The 20,265-nt window shown below is 43.3% G+C and overlaps 1 protein-coding gene across 6 annotated transcripts in view; it reads left to right on the plus strand.

Moving 5' to 3' along the window:
- LOC110498649 (serine/threonine-protein kinase DCLK2-like) overlaps window positions 1-14,588 on the plus strand; it is a 109,270-nt gene extending 94,682 nt beyond the window's left edge. For 2 of the 6 annotated variants that reach the window (XM_036954292.1, XM_036954293.1), the window contains exons 15-17: window positions 8,180-8,260; window positions 8,524-8,634; window positions 11,983-14,588. In XM_036954292.1, coding sequence (XP_036810187.1) covers window positions 8,180-8,260; window positions 8,524-8,634; window positions 11,983-12,774 — 984 coding nt within the window. In that variant the 3' untranslated portion in view covers window positions 12,775-14,588. Of the gene's footprint in view, window positions 1-8,179; window positions 8,261-8,523; window positions 8,635-9,834; window positions 9,926-11,132; window positions 11,289-11,377; window positions 11,391-11,982 lie in introns of those variants that run through there. The other 4 variants (XR_005037661.1, XM_036954295.1, XM_036954296.1 and 1 more) reach the window with 4 other exon arrangements.
- Window positions 14,589-20,265: the final 5,677 nt, after the last annotated feature.

Raw genomic sequence — 20,265 nt, forward strand, 5'->3', positions numbered from 1 at the left:
GTGTGAGTCCTGGGGCTGGAGATTGGTCCAACATGTCTGCTAATTCATTGATATAAATGTTGAAAAGATTTGGACTCAAATTGCAGCCTTGTCTCACACCTCGACATTGTGAAAAAAATTCTGTTCTTTGGTTTTTGATTTTTATTGCACACTTGTTTTCTGTGTACATACATTTTATTAAGTCATACACCTTACCACCAAGCCCACTTTGTAGAATTTTGTAGAATAGCCCTTCGTGCCAAATCGAATCAAATGCTTTTTTAAAGTCAATAAAGCAAGCAAAGATTTTGCCCTCTTTTTTTTGGTGGACGTGTTTATTAATTAGTGTGTGTAAGGTGTATATATGGTCAGTAGTGCGATGGTTAGGGAGAAAGCCAATTTGACATTTACTTATTACATTTTTTTCTTGAAGAAAGGTTTGAATTCTTGAATTCAAAATGCTACAGAAAATCTTTCCCAAGTTACTGTTGACGCAAATTCCCCTGTAATTATTGGGGTCTGATTTGTCTCCACTTTTGTGGATAGGGGAGATGAGCCCCTGGTTCCAGACATCAGGGAAGCAGCCAGAAGTTAAAACCATGTTGAACAATTTAAGCACAGCATTTTGCAACTCAGGTGTGCTGTTTTTCAGCATTTCATTTCTGATGTTGTCTACACCACAAGCCTTTTTTGATTTAATAGATTTTAGCTTTTCATTTAGTTCTTGTTGGGTTATTGGGTAATCTAATGGATTTTGGTTGTTTTTAATGACTGATTCCAGGATGTTCAATTTTTCTTTAATTTCTAATTGGTTCTGGTTTAAGTCTTTTTGTGGGATGTTTTTGTATAGATTATCAAAGTAAGTTTTCCAAATTCCTACATCTTGTATGGCTAATTCTTGTGGCTTTGATGTGCTTAAATTGTTCCACATGTCCCAGAACTGATTTTGGTCAATTGCGTTTTCAATTTCATCAAGTGTCTTGTTGGTATAATTCAATTTCTTGCATTTCAGTGTTTGTTTATACTGTTTCAGAGTTTCAAAGTATTCATATCGTAGCTCTGGGTTGTTTTGCTGCTTATGTTTTTTGTTTGACATTTGTCTTAGGTGTTTTCTAATTGTTTTACATTCATTATCAAACCATTTGTCAGAAACATTTTGATTTTTGCTTCTGATGTTGCATTGCTTTGGTTTTCTCAAATTTGCTTTCGATGCTGCTTTTTGGAATATGCAGTTGATGTTTTGGGTAGCTGAATTGACACCATCTTTATTGTTTTGGTACTGTGAGTTATTGAAAAACTGTATAGAGTTCATCATTTCATTTGAGTTCAATGTTTCAATGAATGCCTCTGCACTGTTTGGAGCCCATCTGAACGATTGGTTTATGTTGTAAAGTTTATTGGGCTGTTTTTTTGAATGAATATTGCCGGTTAATTTCTTCAGAAACACGTTGATCTGACTGTGATCTGACAATGGTGTCTGTGGTCTGACAGTGAATGCACTAATGGAGGAGGGGTCAATGTCAGTGATGGCATAATCGACTACACTTGTCCCAAGAGCTGAGCAGTAAGTAAACTGACCTAAAGAGTCCCCTCTGATTCTACCATTAAGCATGTACAGGCCTAAGGCTCGACAGAGATGTACTAACTCTTTTCCATTTTTGTTCAGTATTTGGTCAGGACTGTTTCTATTATTTATAATAGGGCTACTGTACAAGGAGGGGTGTCCAAATATGTGGTGGTTACCTCCCGCATCAGTGTAGTCAGGCTCAGAACCTGTTCTTGCATTGAAATCTCCACAAAGAAGCACTTTACCCTGCGCCTGAAATGTAATGATTTCTGTCTGGAGATTGTCAAAAAACTGATCATCATAATATGATGAATCTGAAGGAGGAGCATAAGCTGCACATATGTATACATCATTGTCACAATAGATTGTACCTTTGTTAAGTTTTAGCCAAATGTGAGTGGTACCTTTTTTCATTTCATTCAGTGCTAAGTCCTGCTTATGCCAAATGATGATTCCACCTGAGTCTCGGCCCCGTTTAACATTTTTATGTTTGATTGATGGTAGTAAACTTTCTCTATAGCCTGAGGGACACTGAGTATCTATGTCTCCACGACACCATGTTTCCAGTAGGATTATGATGTCCTGTCCCTTGATGTTTTTAATCAATTCTGGATTAGTTGTTTTATAACCAAAATGTGAAGAGTATAGGCCCTGGATATTCCAAGAGCTGATAGTTAATGATCTCATTTATAATAAGTGATATTCACTGGCTTGAGTAAAGTACATCGAAAAAAACAAAAAAAAATAAAATATGTATATATACATATATATACATACACACATACACATATACATATATATACATACATATATACACATATACATACATATATACATACACATACATATATATATACATATATATATACATACACATACATATATACATATACACACATACATACATACATACATACACACACACACACACACATACATACACACACACACACATACATACATACATATATATATACATATATATACACATACACATACATATATATATATATATATATATATATATATATATATATATATATATATACACACATACATGCACATACACATATACACACATACATACATACATACATACATACACACACACGCGCACACACACACACACACACACACACCATTACATATAATAATTATTATAATACCGGTGTCAATACATTTAGGAATATTTGTAAACAAATGAATAAGAATGGAATAAGATTGCATTGTACTTATGTTATGTGCAATCTGCAACCCTGTGTGTTTGTGTGTGTGTGTGTGCGCGTGCGTGCCCGTGTGTGAATTAAAGGGACTGTCTAGCTCAGTAGTCTGCATATTAGTTGCAGTAGTTGGCGCACCTCTCCTATCTCTGATTGTTCTAGGGGTCTTCTGCCAGAGGTTACCTCAGCATATGTAGGCTGACGATCTAATTGATACATGGTGTGGACTGCATCATGTGGTCTACTTCCCTGAAGGGCAGTGTTCTGACCGACCCTGGAGTAGTGGTCAGAGCTGTGTTGTGATGGGCTGGGTCTAGTAGAGCTGTGTTGTGATGGGACAGGTCTAGTAGAGCTGTGTTGTGATGGGCCGGGTCTAGTAGAGCTGCGTTGTGATGGGCCGGGTCTAGTAGAGCTGTGTTGTGATGGGCCGGGTCTAGTAGAGCTGTGTTGTGATGGGCCGGGTCTAGTAGAGCTTTGTTGTGATGGGCCAGGTCTAGTAGAGCTGTGTTGTGATGGGCCAGGTCTAGTAGAGCTTTGTTGTGATGGGCCAGGTCTAGTAGAGCTGTGTTGTGATGGGCCGGGTCTAGTAGAGCTGTGCTGTGTTGGGCCTGGTCTAGTAGAGCTGTGCTGTGTTGGGCCTGGTCTAGTAGAGCTGTGCTGTAATAAGCCATGTCTGGCTCTTTTCTCCTCGGGATGGTGGAGGTACTGTTGTTTCAGAAGGTGGGGCGTGGGACCTTTGTTGCTGGGGTGATGGGTGTGTGGGTCCCTGCCAAGTGTTGCATCTTTTAGGTCCTTGGCAAAGGTTCTGATACTGTCCTGATCAAGATGTATATTATCATATAAGTGTTGACATGTCAGAGTGGGGTGGTGAGCCGTTCTGACGTTGAGCAGTGAGGCACAGTCCACAGTGATCTGTTGATTTATTTTGTCGATCAACTTTTCTGGGAAGTCTTTTCTTGGTAGGAGGGTGGACACAACTATATTGGTTGTTGGGAACATAGCCTGTGCCCGTTCTGCCACTCTTCTCACTGCCCCAGATACATTTTCACCTTTGGCATGAAGGTCGTTTGTGCCAGTGTGGATGATGATGTTGTCAGGGGTGTCAATCCTGGTCTGACTGAGTAGCTGCATTGCACTCTCAGTTGTAGGACACCAGAACTTATACACCTGGTGTCTAGGGAATAATCTTTCCTGGACTAAGAACTTCCCATTTGAATCAATTAGAATTGCAGTTGTGGGTGATTGTCTGGGTGGAGCAGACTGGGAGGCTGGTATTCTGACCTGGGCTGGAGCAGACTGGGAGGCTGGTAGGTTAACCTGGGCTGGAGCAGACTGGGAGGCTGGTATTCTGACCTGGGCTGGAGCAGACTGGGAGGCTGGTAGGTTGACCTGGGCTGGAGCAGACTGGGAGGCTGGTAGGTTAACCTGGGCTGGAGCAGACTGGGAGGCTGGTATTCTGACCTGGGCTGGAGCAGACTGGGAGGCTGGTAGGTTGACCTGGGCTGGAGCAGACTGAGAGGCTGGTAGGTTGACCTGGGCTGGAGCAGACTGGTAGGCTGGTGCAGTGTCATCCGGCTGTGTAGTGGAGGCCATGCTGGTCTCAGGTTCTGCTTGTGTTGTACCAAGCTGGTGGACATGTTTTCTAGATGCAGAGGACACAATGACTCTCTGCCGGTTGAGGGTGTCAATGTACCTCTCTTTTTGTTCGAGCTCCTTTCTAGTTGTGCTCAGATGGTCTCTGAGGTCATCATTTGTCTGACTCAGCTTGTCCATTCTGCTTTCTAATTTAGCTATGGATGCTCTGCTCTCCTCCCTGAACTGTTTCATCTCTTCTTTGAGTTTCTGGACAGTGTCCTCCTCTTGAAGCTTCTTCTCTCTGAGTTCTATGACCTCTGCTTCGACTAGAGAGAGGGTGTTGTGGAAACGTTGCATAGCAGGTGTTCTTATTGAAATTGTCATGTCCTTGACTCTGTCTGCTGCAGGTGAGGTAGGTAAAGGGACGTTGAGGGCTTCCTGCTGGGTCACAGAGACCATTGGGGTCTGCTTTTCTCCATCTCCCTCCTTGACTTTTTCCTCATTTTCTGAGATGATGTCAGCGTCTTCTTTTAGGGTAGCAAACCTATTCTCAAAAGCCTGGAGGCTTGAATCATTGCCTTGTATCAATACAGTTCCATTATTATATAAGTTTACTGTTTGATATGTGTTGCTCTGGTCAGCTTCTTCAAAAATGCTGATCTGACATCCTTGGCTGATGCCCCTCTTTTTTGAGAAAGGGAAATGGTTGCAAATAACCTTTTTCCATATGTTCCCTCGATTGGTATTAAAAATTAAATTTGCTCTTGTTTTGTAACTGGTTAGATCTGCAAACAGGCATTCATGGTTCTGTCCCATCAACAAACCTTTGAAACTTTTCTTAGCTTTCTCTGTTTGGATGTCTGGTGGGTAAACAATTTCCATAGCAACGCTGGTGATGTTGGCTACAATGTTGCAATAGAAGTGCTGTTTCTTGTATAATGCTCTCTTGTTTCTTCAGAGGACTGTTTCACTTTGTTGTCCTTTTTTCTTTTCTTTTTTCTTCTGTCCTTATTTTGTCCTTATTTTGTCTTCCTTTCTTCTGTTAACTAGATATTTTTTTGTTATTCTTTGTAAGCTAGCTAGCTTCTTCCAGGAGAGTCCCTAGCAACTGCTTAGCAACATGTAAACAATTCAGCTAACAATTCAGCTAGCTAAGATAACTGTATAATTTTATGAAAAATAGTTACTTTTTCGAAATCCTGTCTTTTTGGTTTGTTGCTTGTATTGTCTTCTATTGAGTCTTGCAGTTTTCTTTTGATTTTTTCGATGTACTTCACTCTAAAAAACCATTTAAATCTCAATATATACAGGAGCTCATTTTTCAGCAGCTGCTCAATTTGGAACTCCGGAACTCTCTCTCTCTCGCTCTCTCTCTCTCGCTCTCTCTCTCTCGCTCTCTCTCGCTCTCTCTCTCGCTCTCTCTCGCTCTCTCTCGCTCTCTCTGCCTCTCTCTCTCTGCCTCTCTCTCTCTGCCTCTCTCTCTCTGCCTCTCTCTCTCTGCCTCTCTCTCTCTGCCTCTCTCTCTCTCTCTCTCTCTCTCTCTGCCTCTCTCTCGCTCTCTCTGCCTCTCTCTCGCTCTCTCTTTCTCTCGCTCTTTCTCTCGCTCTCTCTCTCGCTCTCTCTCTCGCTCTCTCTGCCTCTCTCTCTCGCTCTCTCTGCCTCTCTCTCTCGCTCTCTCTGCCTCTCTCTCTCTCGCTCTCTCTGCCTCTCTCTGCCTCTCTCTTGCTCTCTCTTGCTCTCTCTGCCTCTCTCTGCCTCTCTTTGCCTCTCTCTGCCTCTCTCTTGCTCTCTCTGCCTCTCTCTCTCTCTCACTCTCTCTGCCTCTCTCTCGCTCTCTCTGCCTCTCTCTCTCTCTCCTGCTCTCTCTGCCTCTCTCGCTCTCTCTGCCTCTCTCTCTCTCTCGCTCTCTCTCGCTCTCGCTCTCTCTCTCTGTCTCTCTCTCTGTCTCTCTCTCTGTCTCTCTCTGTCTCTCTCTGTCTCTCTCTCTCGCTCTCTCTCGCTCTCTCTCGCTCTCTCTCGCTCTCTCTCGCTCTCTCTGCCTCTCTCTCGCTCTCTGCCTCTCTCTCTCTCTCGCTCTCTCTGCCTCTCTCTCTCTCTCGCTCTCTCTGCCTCTCTCTCTCTCTCGCTCTCTCTGCCTCTCTCTCTCTCGCTCTCTCTGCCTCTCTCTCTTGCTCTCTCTGCCTCTCTCTCTTGCTCTCTCTGCCTCTCTCTGCCTCTCTCTGCCTCTCTCTGCCTCTCTCTCGCTCTCTCTGCCTCTCTCTTGCTCTCTCTGCCTCTCGCTCTCTCTCGCTCTCTCTGCCTCTCTCTCTCTCTCGCTCTCTCTGCCTCTCTCTCTCTCTCGCTCTCTCTGCCTCTCTCTCTCTCTCGCTCTCTCTGCCTCTCTCTCTCTCTCGCTCTCTCTGCCTCTCTCTCTCTCTCGCTCTCTCTGCCTCTCTCTCTCTCTCGCTCTCTCTGCCTCTCTCTCTCTCTCGCTCTCTCTGCCTCTCTCTCGCTCTCTCTCGCTCTCTCTGCCTCTCACTCTCTCTCTCTAAGGGCTTTATTGTCATGGAAACATATGTTTACATTGCCAAAGCAAGTGAAATGGATAAACAAAAGTGAAATAAACATGACGCTTCCAAAAGTTCCAAAAGAATAAAGACATTTCAAATGTCATATTATGTACAGTGTGTATATATACAATGTCGTAATGATGTGGAAATAGTTAAAGTACGAAAGGGAAAATAAATAAACATAAATATAGGTTGTATTTACACTGGTGTTTGTTCTTCGCTGGTTGACCTTTTCTTGTGGCAACAGGTCACAAATCTTGCTGCTGTGATGGCACACTGTGTAATTTCACCGAGTAGATATGGGAGTTTATCAAAATTTGATTTGTTTTCAAATTCTTTGTAGGTCTGTGTAATCTGAAGGAAATATGTGTCTCTATTATGGTCATATATTTGGCAGGAGGTTAGGAAGTGCAGCTCAGTTTCCACCTAATTTTGTGGGCAGTGTGCACATAGCCTGTCTTCTCTTGAGAGCCAGGTCTCCTACGGTGGTATTTCTGTACATAGTCAAAGATTTCCTTCATTTTGGGTCAGTTACAGTGTTCAGGTATTCTGCCACTGTGTAGTCTCTGTTTAAGGCCAAGTAACGATCTTTTTGTTTTCTCATGATTTGTTTGGGTATAATTGTGTTGTTGTCCTGGGGCTCTGTGGGGTCTGTTTGTGAACAGAGCCCCAGGACCAGCTTGCTTAGGGGTTTCTTCTCCAGATTTATTTCTCTGTCGGGGATGGCTTTGTTATGGAAGGTTTGGGGATTGCTTCCTTTTAGGTGGTTGTAGAATTTAAATGTCTCTCTCTCCCTCCTCTCTCTCCTCTCACTCCCTAAATGACCACCATGTGTTACAGTGACAGCAGCTATTTCAAAGCAAGTCTGAACTACTAATTAAATCCTCTGCTGCAGTGGCACCTCGACTTAACAAAGAAAAGCCTACGTCTAGAGATCTCAACAGCCTGCTGCAGTCACGGTCTATTCATTAGTTACCGGAAGAGTAGAAAATGGACTGATATGGACTACCTGAACTTGTCCAATAAGACATGCTCATTTTCGTTTTCTGTTGCAAAATATTTTGGTACGTTTTGTTATGGTAAGCCCTAATGAACCCGACCCTGGTTGGAGGCACAGTGAATGTAGCCAAACCGTGCTAGAGCATTGTTTGTAATGTCCTCCTGTGACACTTGTACATTGTTCTCACTATGTGACATGACATGTCAAAGTAAAGTTGTGACGACATGACTTGAGAGAGACTGGACCCTGAAGATGTCACCGCTGATGCATGACCTGATGTGTTTTCTAGGAGCTGATTGGGCGGATGCTGCAGGTGAACGTGGAGGCACGCTACACAGCACAGGACATCCTCTCTCATCCCTGGGTCACGGTAACTTGTCTTGTGGACTTTGTGTGGGGGTGTGTGTGTGTTCAGGACCATAAAGGAGAATGTGTGGGGGTGTGTGTGTTCAGGACCATAAAGGAGAATGTGTGTGTGTGTGTGTGTGTGTGTTCAGGACCATAAAGGAGAATGTGTGTGTGTGTGTGTTCAGGACCATAAAGGAGAATGTGTGTGTGTGTGTTCAGGACCATAAAGGAGAATGTGTGTGTGTGTTCAGGACCATAAAGGAGAATGTGTGTGTGTCTCTGCAGGATGACAACATGGAGAACAACATGAAGATGGAGGTGTCAGGTAAACTGAGGACACACTTCAACACAGCACCAAAGCCCAGCACAACCACAGCAGGAGTGTCAGTCATCATGGTGAGGGACAAGACAACAACATTCACTATCACAACCCATTATTTGTTTTCTGGTCCCATACACACATTGTTTTACTCCGTATACACAACAGCACTCTGTCACGACCCTCTACTCTCTACCAACTACTCTCTATTTTCTGGTCACGTTTCCAATACACACATTGTGTATCTCCATATACTTTCCCTCATCTGAACTCTCTGTATTCCACCATCTGTCGTACATTGACACCCCAGAGTCCTCGTCTGTAGATTCTTGATATTTGCAGAAATGTTCAACCATGGCCTGATTTACTTGCCATCAGTCATTTTCTGAAGGAACCAAAAACAAAGATAAAAGAAGCTTCCTGATTTTATTTTTATTGGCATCCGCTTATATTTCAACATTGATTGGAAACCAACATGAGCTGTAACAAATGTTAGTCAATTCAGCACTACACCTACTCACTTTCAAACAAACAATAACCATTTTCACATCTAGTACTATTAATCAGTTGGTTACAAAAGAGTTTGATCTAAAAGAACATGAGAGATTATCTGACAGGAAAGCTAAGAAATGGACAACTTCTGTTCATGTAATCATATCACTGAGGGTTTTAAGAGAGCAACATTTATTCAAAATGCTTTCCCCTGGGATTACACACGGATAAATCCTGATTCATCATCTTATCTCTAAAACGCGTTTTCATCCTTGCAGTACAAATGTCGTGTTTTAGTGTTGACGCAGTGTTCTTAGTGACTCCAGAGTACATGAATCATATCCTACCATCCTCCTTATCTGTTTTTAAGCTTTTTCCCACAAGTCTATGCACCTCCTGGCACAGTTATGTAACTTCCTGTTGTGGGTGGTGAACTTCCTCTCGATCTGCCGCACACATCACCTCCCCTCTCTGGTCCACTTGGGGTTCTATTGAGCTGGAGCTGGCCTGCGAATACATGACCAATATAGCATAGGTCTGTCAATGGATGCATCTCAATTAGATCCCCCTCATCTCCTTCCCTGGTCCTTGAAGATGGAGACAATGAGAGGAAGCCTCTCTAGACTATTGCGATGCACACATGCTGTCTGCTTCCACCTGGGTCCAGTATACCCACTGCAGCAGTAGAAAGGGATTAGCACGGGCTAAAGGGTGTGCAAAGGTTCATTTGGGACTACCCCTGACTCAGGGTTAAACCTCATTTTGTTGTAAATCTCCTTCGACAGTTTGAGGTGTAAAGGAGATCCCCGCGCCCCTCCTGCTCATCCCACTCCCTCATCCCAGGACCACAGGGGAAGATTTGGAGCTGAGTGCAGGGTACCGATCTCCCCCATCCTCCACTCTCTCCCCCTCTGCCAGCTCCAATAATGCCTCTATAACAGATTGATCTGGGCAGAATAACTCAGTAACTCTCTGCAGTGGCCTTGAATCAGTTTGCATGACTGCTCTGCCCCCTCGTGTAATTTGCCTAGGCTCCTCTCTCCTCCTCCAATGGGTCTCTTTTATTTTCTGTCTCTCAATCATCCCCCTCTCTCATCCTCCACTTTTATCTCACTCATAACCATCTTCATCAATCAACTCGTCCCTGTGTGGACTGACTTTGTTGACAGTGATGTCACTGCTGTGTTGAGAGTTGTTGTCTGAGTTAGATTTGTACATGTTATTGTATTCTGTGTTGTTTTTGGCTGGCTGGGTGGTTATTTGGCATGCTAACTAACTAGGCCTAAGAGAAGCCCTCATTGCTTCTGCTGAACTAATTTTTAATTTGCCCCCTGTCTCTGTCACTCATCCAAAGTAGTGCTCTTATAGTTAATGCCCCTACAATAACCTGGGGACATTAAATGTCTATGGCAATTTTACAATATATTTGATGTCTATGTAAAGCCATGTTTATGGCAGGTTGACATTTATTGTCATGAATCTTGCTCTGGAGGCAGAACTGAGCAATTTTCGCTAGATGGGCCAGCTACAAAACAAAAATGATTTTTGTTGGTCTTAATTTAAGGATAGGGTTAGGAATTAAGGTTAACAGTGTGGTTAAGGTTAGGTTTAAAATTAGATTATATTACTTTGTGGCTGTGCCAGCTAGTGACCACTCGGCAGAGCTGCCCCCAGAACAAGATTCATGACAAAACATTTCAACCTGCTGTCCCAGCCCTTTGGATACATTACGGTTCATCTCCTGATAATTGTTCAATTGAGCTCTACCACCACCTTGTGGTCAAACATTTAAACTGCACTACTGCACCAGATGAGAGAGACAGATGAAAATAGCTTATATTGCCTTGGATTTAACATTGAACAGTACTCCCCCAGAAGTTAAGATTTCTAAAATTGTCATTGAGCTTGCTAGCATCCTGAGAGATGATTGTCATAGCAGACTTTAGGCTAATCAATTCCAGGCCTGGAGAGCCACACAACTGGTTGAATCAACGTTGTTTCCACGTCATATCAATGAAATTCTATTGAACCAACGTGTAATAGACGTGTGCCCAGTGGGACATCATTGCTTCTTTTTATTTAGATCTTGGAAACCAGGTGAGTAGTGGACTCTGGCTAACCAATGGCATGAACTGATCACTTAGCTACCAGGGACAGAGGAAAACCAGCAGTGCTGCGGTACACCAGAGCAGGAATCAAACAGGCCTGCTTTCTGTGTCTCCTCTAATGTTGTTGAGCTGTGAGTAAGACTAGTCTCTGTCCCCTCTGCTTCCTCCCCGCCCCCTCCACCCCTCCACAACACGCCCACATTGCCACCCTCTGAATTAGCTCCAAGGCAATGGTATGTACTAACACTGAAGGCTACGCTTCTTCACTGCTTCTTCACTGACACCACGAAGACTCACTCAGCTAAGGGAACATGGGAAATCTGGATGCCTTCTGATTGTTATGTAGTTATTACTGTTATTATTATAGCAATCCAAATGATCTGTAATTCCAGATGTGATCTTCAGTGTCTAGTTGGTTTTCGGTTGTGATGAGGCAAAATCTCTCCAGCACAATTTCTCATTTTCCCTTACACTGCATGTTGAGCATTGATGATATGATTTGCTGTCTTGGGTCAGTCTACTGTGAAGGGTCTGTCACTGTAAAATCATCCCATCTATGATTGTTTCTGTTCATATATATATATTTTTATATACTGTGTTTAATATTATATAGAAATGTTACTCCATGGATCTTACTGTCAGAGATCAGTGCGGTTGAACGTCATCTTGGGGCAGTTTTCTCTTCCCATTATATATTGACCCACTGTTCTTTATTTCTGTCTCTCCCTACTTGTTTGGTTCTGTTGTATTGTACAGTACAGAAGGTGAGTGTCAGTCTGACTTTCTTTCCCTCACCCCTGACCCCTCACCCCTGACCTCTACCAGAACACAGCTCTAGATAAGAAGAGGATCCAGCTGACTCGTCGCAGCCAGAGGCCCACAGCACCACCTCCGCCCCCACCACTGCCTGGGAAGAAAGTAGTCCCTCCTGCAGCCATGCCAGTCAAGCAAGCCTCACCAGTCTCACCCAACTCCAAGCTGCCAGTACCCACCAAGCTGGCATCACCCACCAAGCCTGCCCTGCCAGAGGAGGAACCCAAGAGTCCTCAGACTGATGTGCCTGTATCCCCTCCCATCTCTCCTTCAACACCTACCAGACCTGTTACCTCTCCCTCTGTCCCTGTCTCTCCTTCCTCTCCTACCAAGCCTAACATCTCTATCTATCCTACCTCCCCTACCAGGCCCAACAACTCTCCCTCTCCTTCCTCTCCTGACAAACCTGTTATCTCTCCCTCTCCTTCCTCACCTACCAAACCTGTCATCTCTCCTTCTCCTTCCTCTCCCTCTTCACCTACCAAACTTCAAATGTCCCCTTCTCTTTCCTCTCCAACCAAGCTCCATGCCTGTGCCTTCCCTCCTGCCTCGTATAAGCCTATTACTTGCCCCTCCAACTCATCACCTTCCAAACGCAAAGCCTCCCCCTCTCCTCCTGCCCCTCTCTCTCCCTCCTCTCCTCCCTCTCTTTTTACCTGCCCCTCTCCCTCCGACCCTCTGTCTCCCTCTGCCTTTCCCAGCCCTCCCTCACCCCTGACCTGCTCCTCTCCCTCCTCTCCCACCCCTCCATCACCCCTGGTGGGCCTTGACGTTGAAGCTGCTGCTACTGCCAGAGAGTTGTGAGAAAGAATGATGGATGAGAAGACTGGCTGCTGGACCATGGTCTAATTTGTACCTTTCCAGCCCCCTTACCTCCACGCGCCGTATCCCCAGACCTATGATTCGCATGTAGGGGGCTAGATACAGATAGAACCTCCATCCCCAGTAACAGTATAACAGCTGATATCCACTGCTGTATCGTTCCTAGGCTCCCAAGCAGCAAATGGCAAAAAAAAAACAAGCAAAATGGCTCCTACAACCTACAGTACAATCTCTGTAGAGAACCCATCATATCCACGCTCCAAGAGGGAAGTTGAGGTGTTTTGTACATTTTGGTTGATTTGTATATACGGTATGTGTGTATTTATATATGGAGAAAATAGAGCGAGGCCTGCCTAGTTAGTGTGTGTGGTTTCAGATGGGGTTTTCTGGAATGACTTCTGATCATGTTTTATTTATTGTCTGTGGTTGGTTGGTAGAAACACACATGTTGATTATGGGTAGAAGTGTATTATTTGGCGTGCTTGCCGTCTGTTGTAAGATAAACTGCTACTGTAGATGTATATAGTATTGTATGACAGACACGAGGCATCCGAATGAAAGTTGAAGGTTTGAGTTTTTCTTCTCTTGTCTGTAAAGCCTGTTTATCATTGGTCCGCTATGGAGCCTGTAGTGTTTAACTGCTGAACACCAAAAGAGAAACGCAACAGAGTAGAAGTTGAACGTGTCAATGAGGAGAGGTGTGCCTGTCAAAATAGCTGCCAGATCAGGGGTGTGTTCAGGGCGGCAGGTAGCCTAGCGTTTAAGAGCGTTTGGCCAGTAACCGAAAGGTCACTGGTTCGAATCCCCCAGCCAACTAGGTGACAAATCTGCCAATGTGCTCTTGAGCAAGTCACTTAACCCTAATTGCTCCTGTAAGTCGCTCTGGATAGGAGCGTCTGCTAGATGACTAAAATGTAAATGTTCATCAGGAAGAAAACAGACAAACAGGAAGGGACTTCATGGACATGTCCTGTAAGAAACGCTCATTTTCGCCCTCCGTTGCAAAATGTTTTTCATTTTGTGCCCTAATGAACCTGACCCAGTAGTTAGATTCCTTTTCTGAAAGCAGCTGACAGGAAACACTGGGAGCTCTATCCCCTCATATACTCATTTATCAGTCCAGATTTACCGGATAATAATGTGAGGCTGTTTCACTTTGCTGTTGTCTTTGTCTGTAATGGTAATGCACTTGTTTTAAAGTCCATGTTTAAGTCCCAAATCACACCCTATTCCCTATATAGTGCACTACTTTTGAGCAGGGCCCATAGGGTATTGGTCAAAAGTAGTGCACTATGTAGGGGTATAGGGAACCATTTGGGATACAACCCATAACCCATATCTCCTTACCTAGCCTACTGCAGTTGGTTAGGGTTTAACCCTTCGGATATTGATAATGGCTCCGATGCACATCACTACTACTACTACAAGGGGCTTTAGTTGCATGCCATGTTCCTCCCTCTGCCTCCCCACAAAACAGGTCTCGCGCACACGCACGTCAAGCTGGTACTATTGTACGTATAGTAGCTGTTCTGTTGTGTAATGTTTAGTCAAACTACACTGTCATCATCATAATGCTTGTTTTATTGCAGTTTTAGTCTGGATACGTGTATGAAAATTACATTTCAAACAGGAAAAACACTCCTGTCAACAGTTAGTCTGGATACGTGTATGGAAAAACACTGTCAGCTGTGGCCAGCACTTTGTTTGTACAGACATTTAGCCACTGTGACTCCTTTATCATTATGTATTAGGAGCACATTGGAAAACTTCAAACGCAATAAAAAGTATTCAAATCAGTTTTTTTCATGTTTTTATTTCTTTGGCACCTTGTTGATAAAGGTGTGTATATTATAAGCCACTCACAATGAGGTAAAGGGACTGAGACCATGTGATCATCAGCGCCCTCCTGTGGACAATATCTGAAGCAACAACATAGCCTAATTCCAACCATTTGCCAATGAAAACCGCTACTTGATGATGTGTTTAGCTCCAGACCTACTGAGCCAATCACCAGGATAGAAACAGTTACCAGATCTAGCCCATGGGGAACTAAGCTAGGGACCCACAGACTCCCCATAACCCCCCGCTCTGCGTTGGGGGGTTTAACCACATTGAGAGCAGCAAGCAGGTCCTGGTGAAGACTCCAACCGTCATCTCTTAAAGGGAAGGTTGCGCAATATATTTCCACACCATCTACAGTGCCTTGCGAAAGTATTCGGCCCCCTTGAACTTTGCGACCTTTTGCCACATTTCAGGCTTCAAACATAAAGATATAAAACTGTATTTTTTTTGTGAAGAATCAACAACAAGTGGGACGACATTTATTGTATATTTCAAACTTTTTTAACAAATCAAAAACTGAAAAATTGGGCGTGCAAAATTATTCAGCCCCCTTAAGTTAATACTTTGTAGCGCCACCTTTTGCTGCGATTACAGCTGTAAGTCGCTTGGGGTATGTCTCTATCAGTTTTGCACATCGAGAGACTGACATTTTTTCCCATTCCTCCTTGCAAAACAGCTCGAGCTCAGTGAGGTTGGATGGAGAGCATTTGTGAACAGCAGTTTTCAGTTCTTTCCACAGATTCTCGATTGGATTCAGGTCTGGATTTTGACTTGGCCATTCTAACACCAGGATATGTTTATTTTTGAACCATTCCCTTGTAGATTTTGCTTTATGTTTTGGATCATTGTCTTGTTGGAAGACAAATCTCCGTCCCAGTCTCAGGTCTTTTGCAGACTCCATCAGGTTTTCTTCCAGAATGGTCCTGTATTTGGCTCCATCCATCTTCCCATCAATTTTAACCATATTCCCTGTCCCTGCTGAAGAAAAGCAGGCCCAAACCATGATGCTGCCACCACCATGTTTGACAGTGGGGATGGTGTGTTCAGGGTGATGAGCTGTGTTGCTTTTACGCCAAACATAACGTTTTGCATTGTTGCCAAAAAGTTCAATTTTGGTTTCATCTGACCAGAGCACCTTCTTCCACATGTTTGGTGTGTCTCCCAGGTGGCTTGTGGCAAACTTTAAACGACACTTTTTATGGACATCTTTAAGAAATGGCTTTCTTCTTGCACCTCTTCCATAAAGGCCAGATTTGTGCAATATACGACTGATTGTTGTCCTATGGACAGAGTCTCCCACCTCAGCTGTAGATCTCTGCAGTTCATCCAGAGTGATCATGGGCCTCTTGGCTGCATCTCTGATCAGTCTTCTCCTTGTATGAGCTGAAAGTTTAGAGGGACGGCCAGGTCTTGGTAGATTTGCAGTGGTCTGATACTCCTTCCATTTCAATATTATCGCTTGCACAGTGCTCCTTGGGATGTTTAAAGCTTGGGAAATCTTTTTGTATCCAAATCCGGCTTTAAACTTCTTCACAACAGTATCTCGGACCTGCCTGGTGTGTTCCTTGTTCTTCATGATGCTCTCTGCACTTTTAACGGACCTCTGAGACTATCACAGTGCAGGTGCATTTATACGGAGACTTGATTACACACAGGTGGATTGTATTTATCATCATTAGTCATTTAGGTCAACATTGGATCATTCAGAGATCCTCACTGAACTTCTGGAGAGAGTTTGCTGCACTGAAAGTAAAGGGGCTGAATAATTTTGCACGCCCAATTTTTCAGTTTTTGATTTGTTAAAAAAGTTTGAAATATCCAATAAATGTCGTTCCACTTCATGATTGTGTCCCACTTGTTGATTCTTCACAAAAAAATAGTTTTATATCTTTATGTTTGAAGCCTGAAATGTGTCAAAAGGTCGCAAAGTTCAAGGGGGCCGAATACTTTCGCAAGGCACTGTAAATGGTCTTTATGCAAAAGTTTATACCCTTCTAGTTTTCAATTTGAATAAACCTAAGACAAAACCATAGAGATATAGCACTCATCTTTGTGTCTGTGACAGCATGGGCAGCCCCATTGAGGCTATCTTCATTTTCGCAATTGGCTGATCCTGCCCGATGACCTGGTTGGACATGACTCCAACAGGGTTACCAGGAGGGATCAGCCAATGAGGATGGGAGTTCCCACCAAGTCAACTACATGGGTGGAAGCCGTCAATGATACTACCCATGCTAATACGACTTCTATCATTCTCTGGGTTAAACCTACCTCCCTAGGCCTTGACTGCAGCCAGGTGAGGAAGTTGTGCAGTGTGGTTAGTGCAACCCCACCCCTGGCTACATTCCAGTCTATCTTCAAATAACAGTTCAATTGAAGACAAGATGTCTCAAGTTAAAAAATTCAATTTTATTTGTCAGAACTCATCACGCGTCAAAAACACTCATTCCAAATTGATTGCCAAAATATTGAGCGATACATAGAAAATACAGTAGTAGCCATTTCATTGTAATCGTGATCAAACCAACACAATGTTTCTCCTAATGAGCAACCGTTGTATTGGATGAACCACATCGGGTGTTCCAACCCTGCACCAAAACACCTGATTCAATTCAGTTTTGACCTGAAGGCCCATAATTAGGTAGAATCGGGTATTTTAAAGCTGGGCTTGAACCAAAAAGTGCACACCCTTTGGCTGTCCAGGTTCCGGGGTTGTCTGTGGTCTGGTTTAACCTGTGAATATTCACCGTGACACTGACAAGTCCCTCATTTTGCTGCACCACTCTTTGCCAAGATGAGATACTTTGATGATCCTAGCATGGTTTGGGCACTGTGTCGATCGCTAATATGATACAGTATATGCTTAAGTACTGCAAATGCCTCAGGAGAGGAGGTAAAGCTAACAAGAAGTTATACAAAGAAGCACATCATGGCTACGTCGGAACGGCTTCCTTTCCTCGTCCCGTCTCCTTCATGTAAAGTTCTGATAGGTGATAAGCAATATGAAGGAAATTAGATGAAGGGACGCCATTTTACAAAATTAGGACATAGCCAATGACATTTGTTTTTACTGACAGACATATTATTCATCAGTATGGTTACAGTACATAAAGCTAATGATCGTCATGACAACACTTTGATACAAACAAACTAATCACACCGGTAGCCATCTTGTTACTATGATGACTGTCTGATATACGTGACAAGTCTTTGTGCAGTGTACGCCACCATCAGGACAACTCATGCACAGGAAGGCAAGATCTGTCCGTTTCCACAGAGGTGTGGTACAAACATTTAAATAGAATATATTCCCTCTCAAGTCATGAACACATAAAGGACTTACTGAACTTCCTGCTCGATCACCACACAAACGTCACATATTGTGTTTCCACACAGTAGCAAAAAGAGCATGAAAAAAAAAGGATATTAATGACCAAAATAATGATTATATCTCCACGTTTCACACCTAATGAAAATAATCACTCACCCCTAAGTACACAAATATATGGATTTTTAAGACAATAGATGCAAATATACTTTTCTACCTACTTCCACTTTGAACCCTTATTTTCCTCTGCTCGAGATGAAAATAGACTCTTAACAAGCTAAAAATAGATTTGTAACCATAGGTATATAACCCCACCCTAAGATATTATATGAAATTATCGATATGCCCTACAAAATATAGCAATGCCCTTTTTTTAAAAATAGTTTGCTTCTTTCGACAGAATCAGACAGTTTTTCTTCTCTTGAGATACATTCAGGATATCAATATGTATTGAGTAGTGCCTTAGTACATCGAACGACAGGATTGCAGTAGGTAGGTCCCACGTTAACCGGATTGTTGTTGTGTGGTCCTGCCTCAGTATCTGGTCTGGTACTCGTGATGCCACCTGTTGAAGTCGTTGTAGAACAGGACTATACTACCAGATGCCATGCCGGTTATGCTGCGATTACAGCTGTAAGTCGCTTGGGGTATGTCTCTATCAGTTTTGCACATCGAGAGACTGACATTTTTTCCCATTCCTCCTTGCAAAACAGCTCGAGCTCAGTGAGGTTGGATGGAGAGCATTTGTGAACAGCAGTTTTCAGTTCTTTCCACAGATTCTCGATTGGATTCAGGTCTGGATTTTGACTTGGCCATTCTAACACCAGGATATGTTTATTTTTGAACCATTCCCTTGTAGATTTTGCTTTATGTTTTGGATCATTGTCTTGTTGGAAGACAAATCTCCGTCCCAGTCTCAGGTCTTTTGCAGACTCCATCAGGTTTTCTTCCAGAATGGTCCTGTATTTGGCTCCATCCATCTTCCCATCAATTTTAACCATATTCCCTGTCCCTGCTGAAGAAAAGCAGGCCCAAACCATGATGCTGCCACCACCATGTTTGACAGTGGGGATGGTGTGTTCAGGGTGATGAGCTGTGTTGCTTTTACGCCAAACATAACGTTTTGCATTGTTGCCAAAAAGTTCAATTTTGGTTTCATCTGACCAGAGCACCTTCTTCCACATGTTTGGTGTGTCTCCCAGGTGGCTTGTGGCAAACTTTAAACGACACTTTTTATGGACATCTTTAAGAAATGGCTTTCTTCTTGCACCTCTTCCATAAAGGCCAGATTTGTGCAATATACGACTGATTGTTGTCCTATGGACAGAGTCTCCCACCTCAGCTGTAGATCTCTGCAGTTCATCCAGAGTGATCATGGGCCTCTTGGCTGCATCTCTGATCAGTCTTCTCCTTGTATGAGCTGAAAGTTTAGAGGGACGGCCAGGTCTTGGTAGATTTGCAGTGGTCTGATACTCCTTCCATTTCAATATTATCGCTTGCACAGTGCTCCTTGGGATGTTTAAAGCTTGGGAAATCTTTTTGTATCCAAATCCGGCTTTAAACTTCTTCACAACAGTATCTCGGACCTGCCTGGTGTGTTCCTTGTTCTTCATGATGCTCTCTGCACTTTTAACGGACCTCTGAGACTATCACAGTGCAGGTGCATTTATACGGAGACTTGATTACACACAGGTGGATTGTATTTATCATCATTAGTCATTTAGGTCAACATTGGATCATTCAGAGATCCTCACTGAACTTCTGGAGAGAGTTTGCTGCACTGAAAGTAAAGGGGCTGAATAATTTTGCACGCCCAATTTTTCAGTTTTTGATTTGTTAAAAAAGTTTGAAATATCCAATAAATGTCGTTCCACTTCATGATTGTGTCCCACTTGTTGATTCTTCACAAAAAAATAGTTTTATATCTTTATGTTTGAAGCCTGAAATGTGTCAAAAGGTCGCAAAGTTCAAGGGGGCCGAATACTTTCGCAAGGCACTGTAAATGGTCTTTATGCAAAAGTTTATACCCTTCTAGTTTTCAATTTGAATAAACCTAAGACAAAACCATAGAGATATAGCACTCATCTTTGTGTCTGTGACAGCATGGGCAGCCCCATTGAGGCTATCTTCATTTTCGCAATTGGCTGATCCTGCCCGATGACCTGGTTGGACATGACTCCAACAGGGTTACCAGGAGGGATCAGCCAATGAGGATGGGAGTTCCCACCAAGTCAACTACATGGGTGGAAGCCGTCAATGATACTACCCATGCTAATACGACTTCTATCATTCTCTGGGTTAAA

This window comes from Oncorhynchus mykiss, chromosome 19, assembly GCF_013265735.2.
Source record: "Oncorhynchus mykiss isolate Arlee chromosome 19, USDA_OmykA_1.1, whole genome shotgun sequence".
NCBI lineage: Eukaryota > Metazoa > Chordata > Actinopteri > Salmoniformes > Salmonidae > Oncorhynchus > Oncorhynchus mykiss.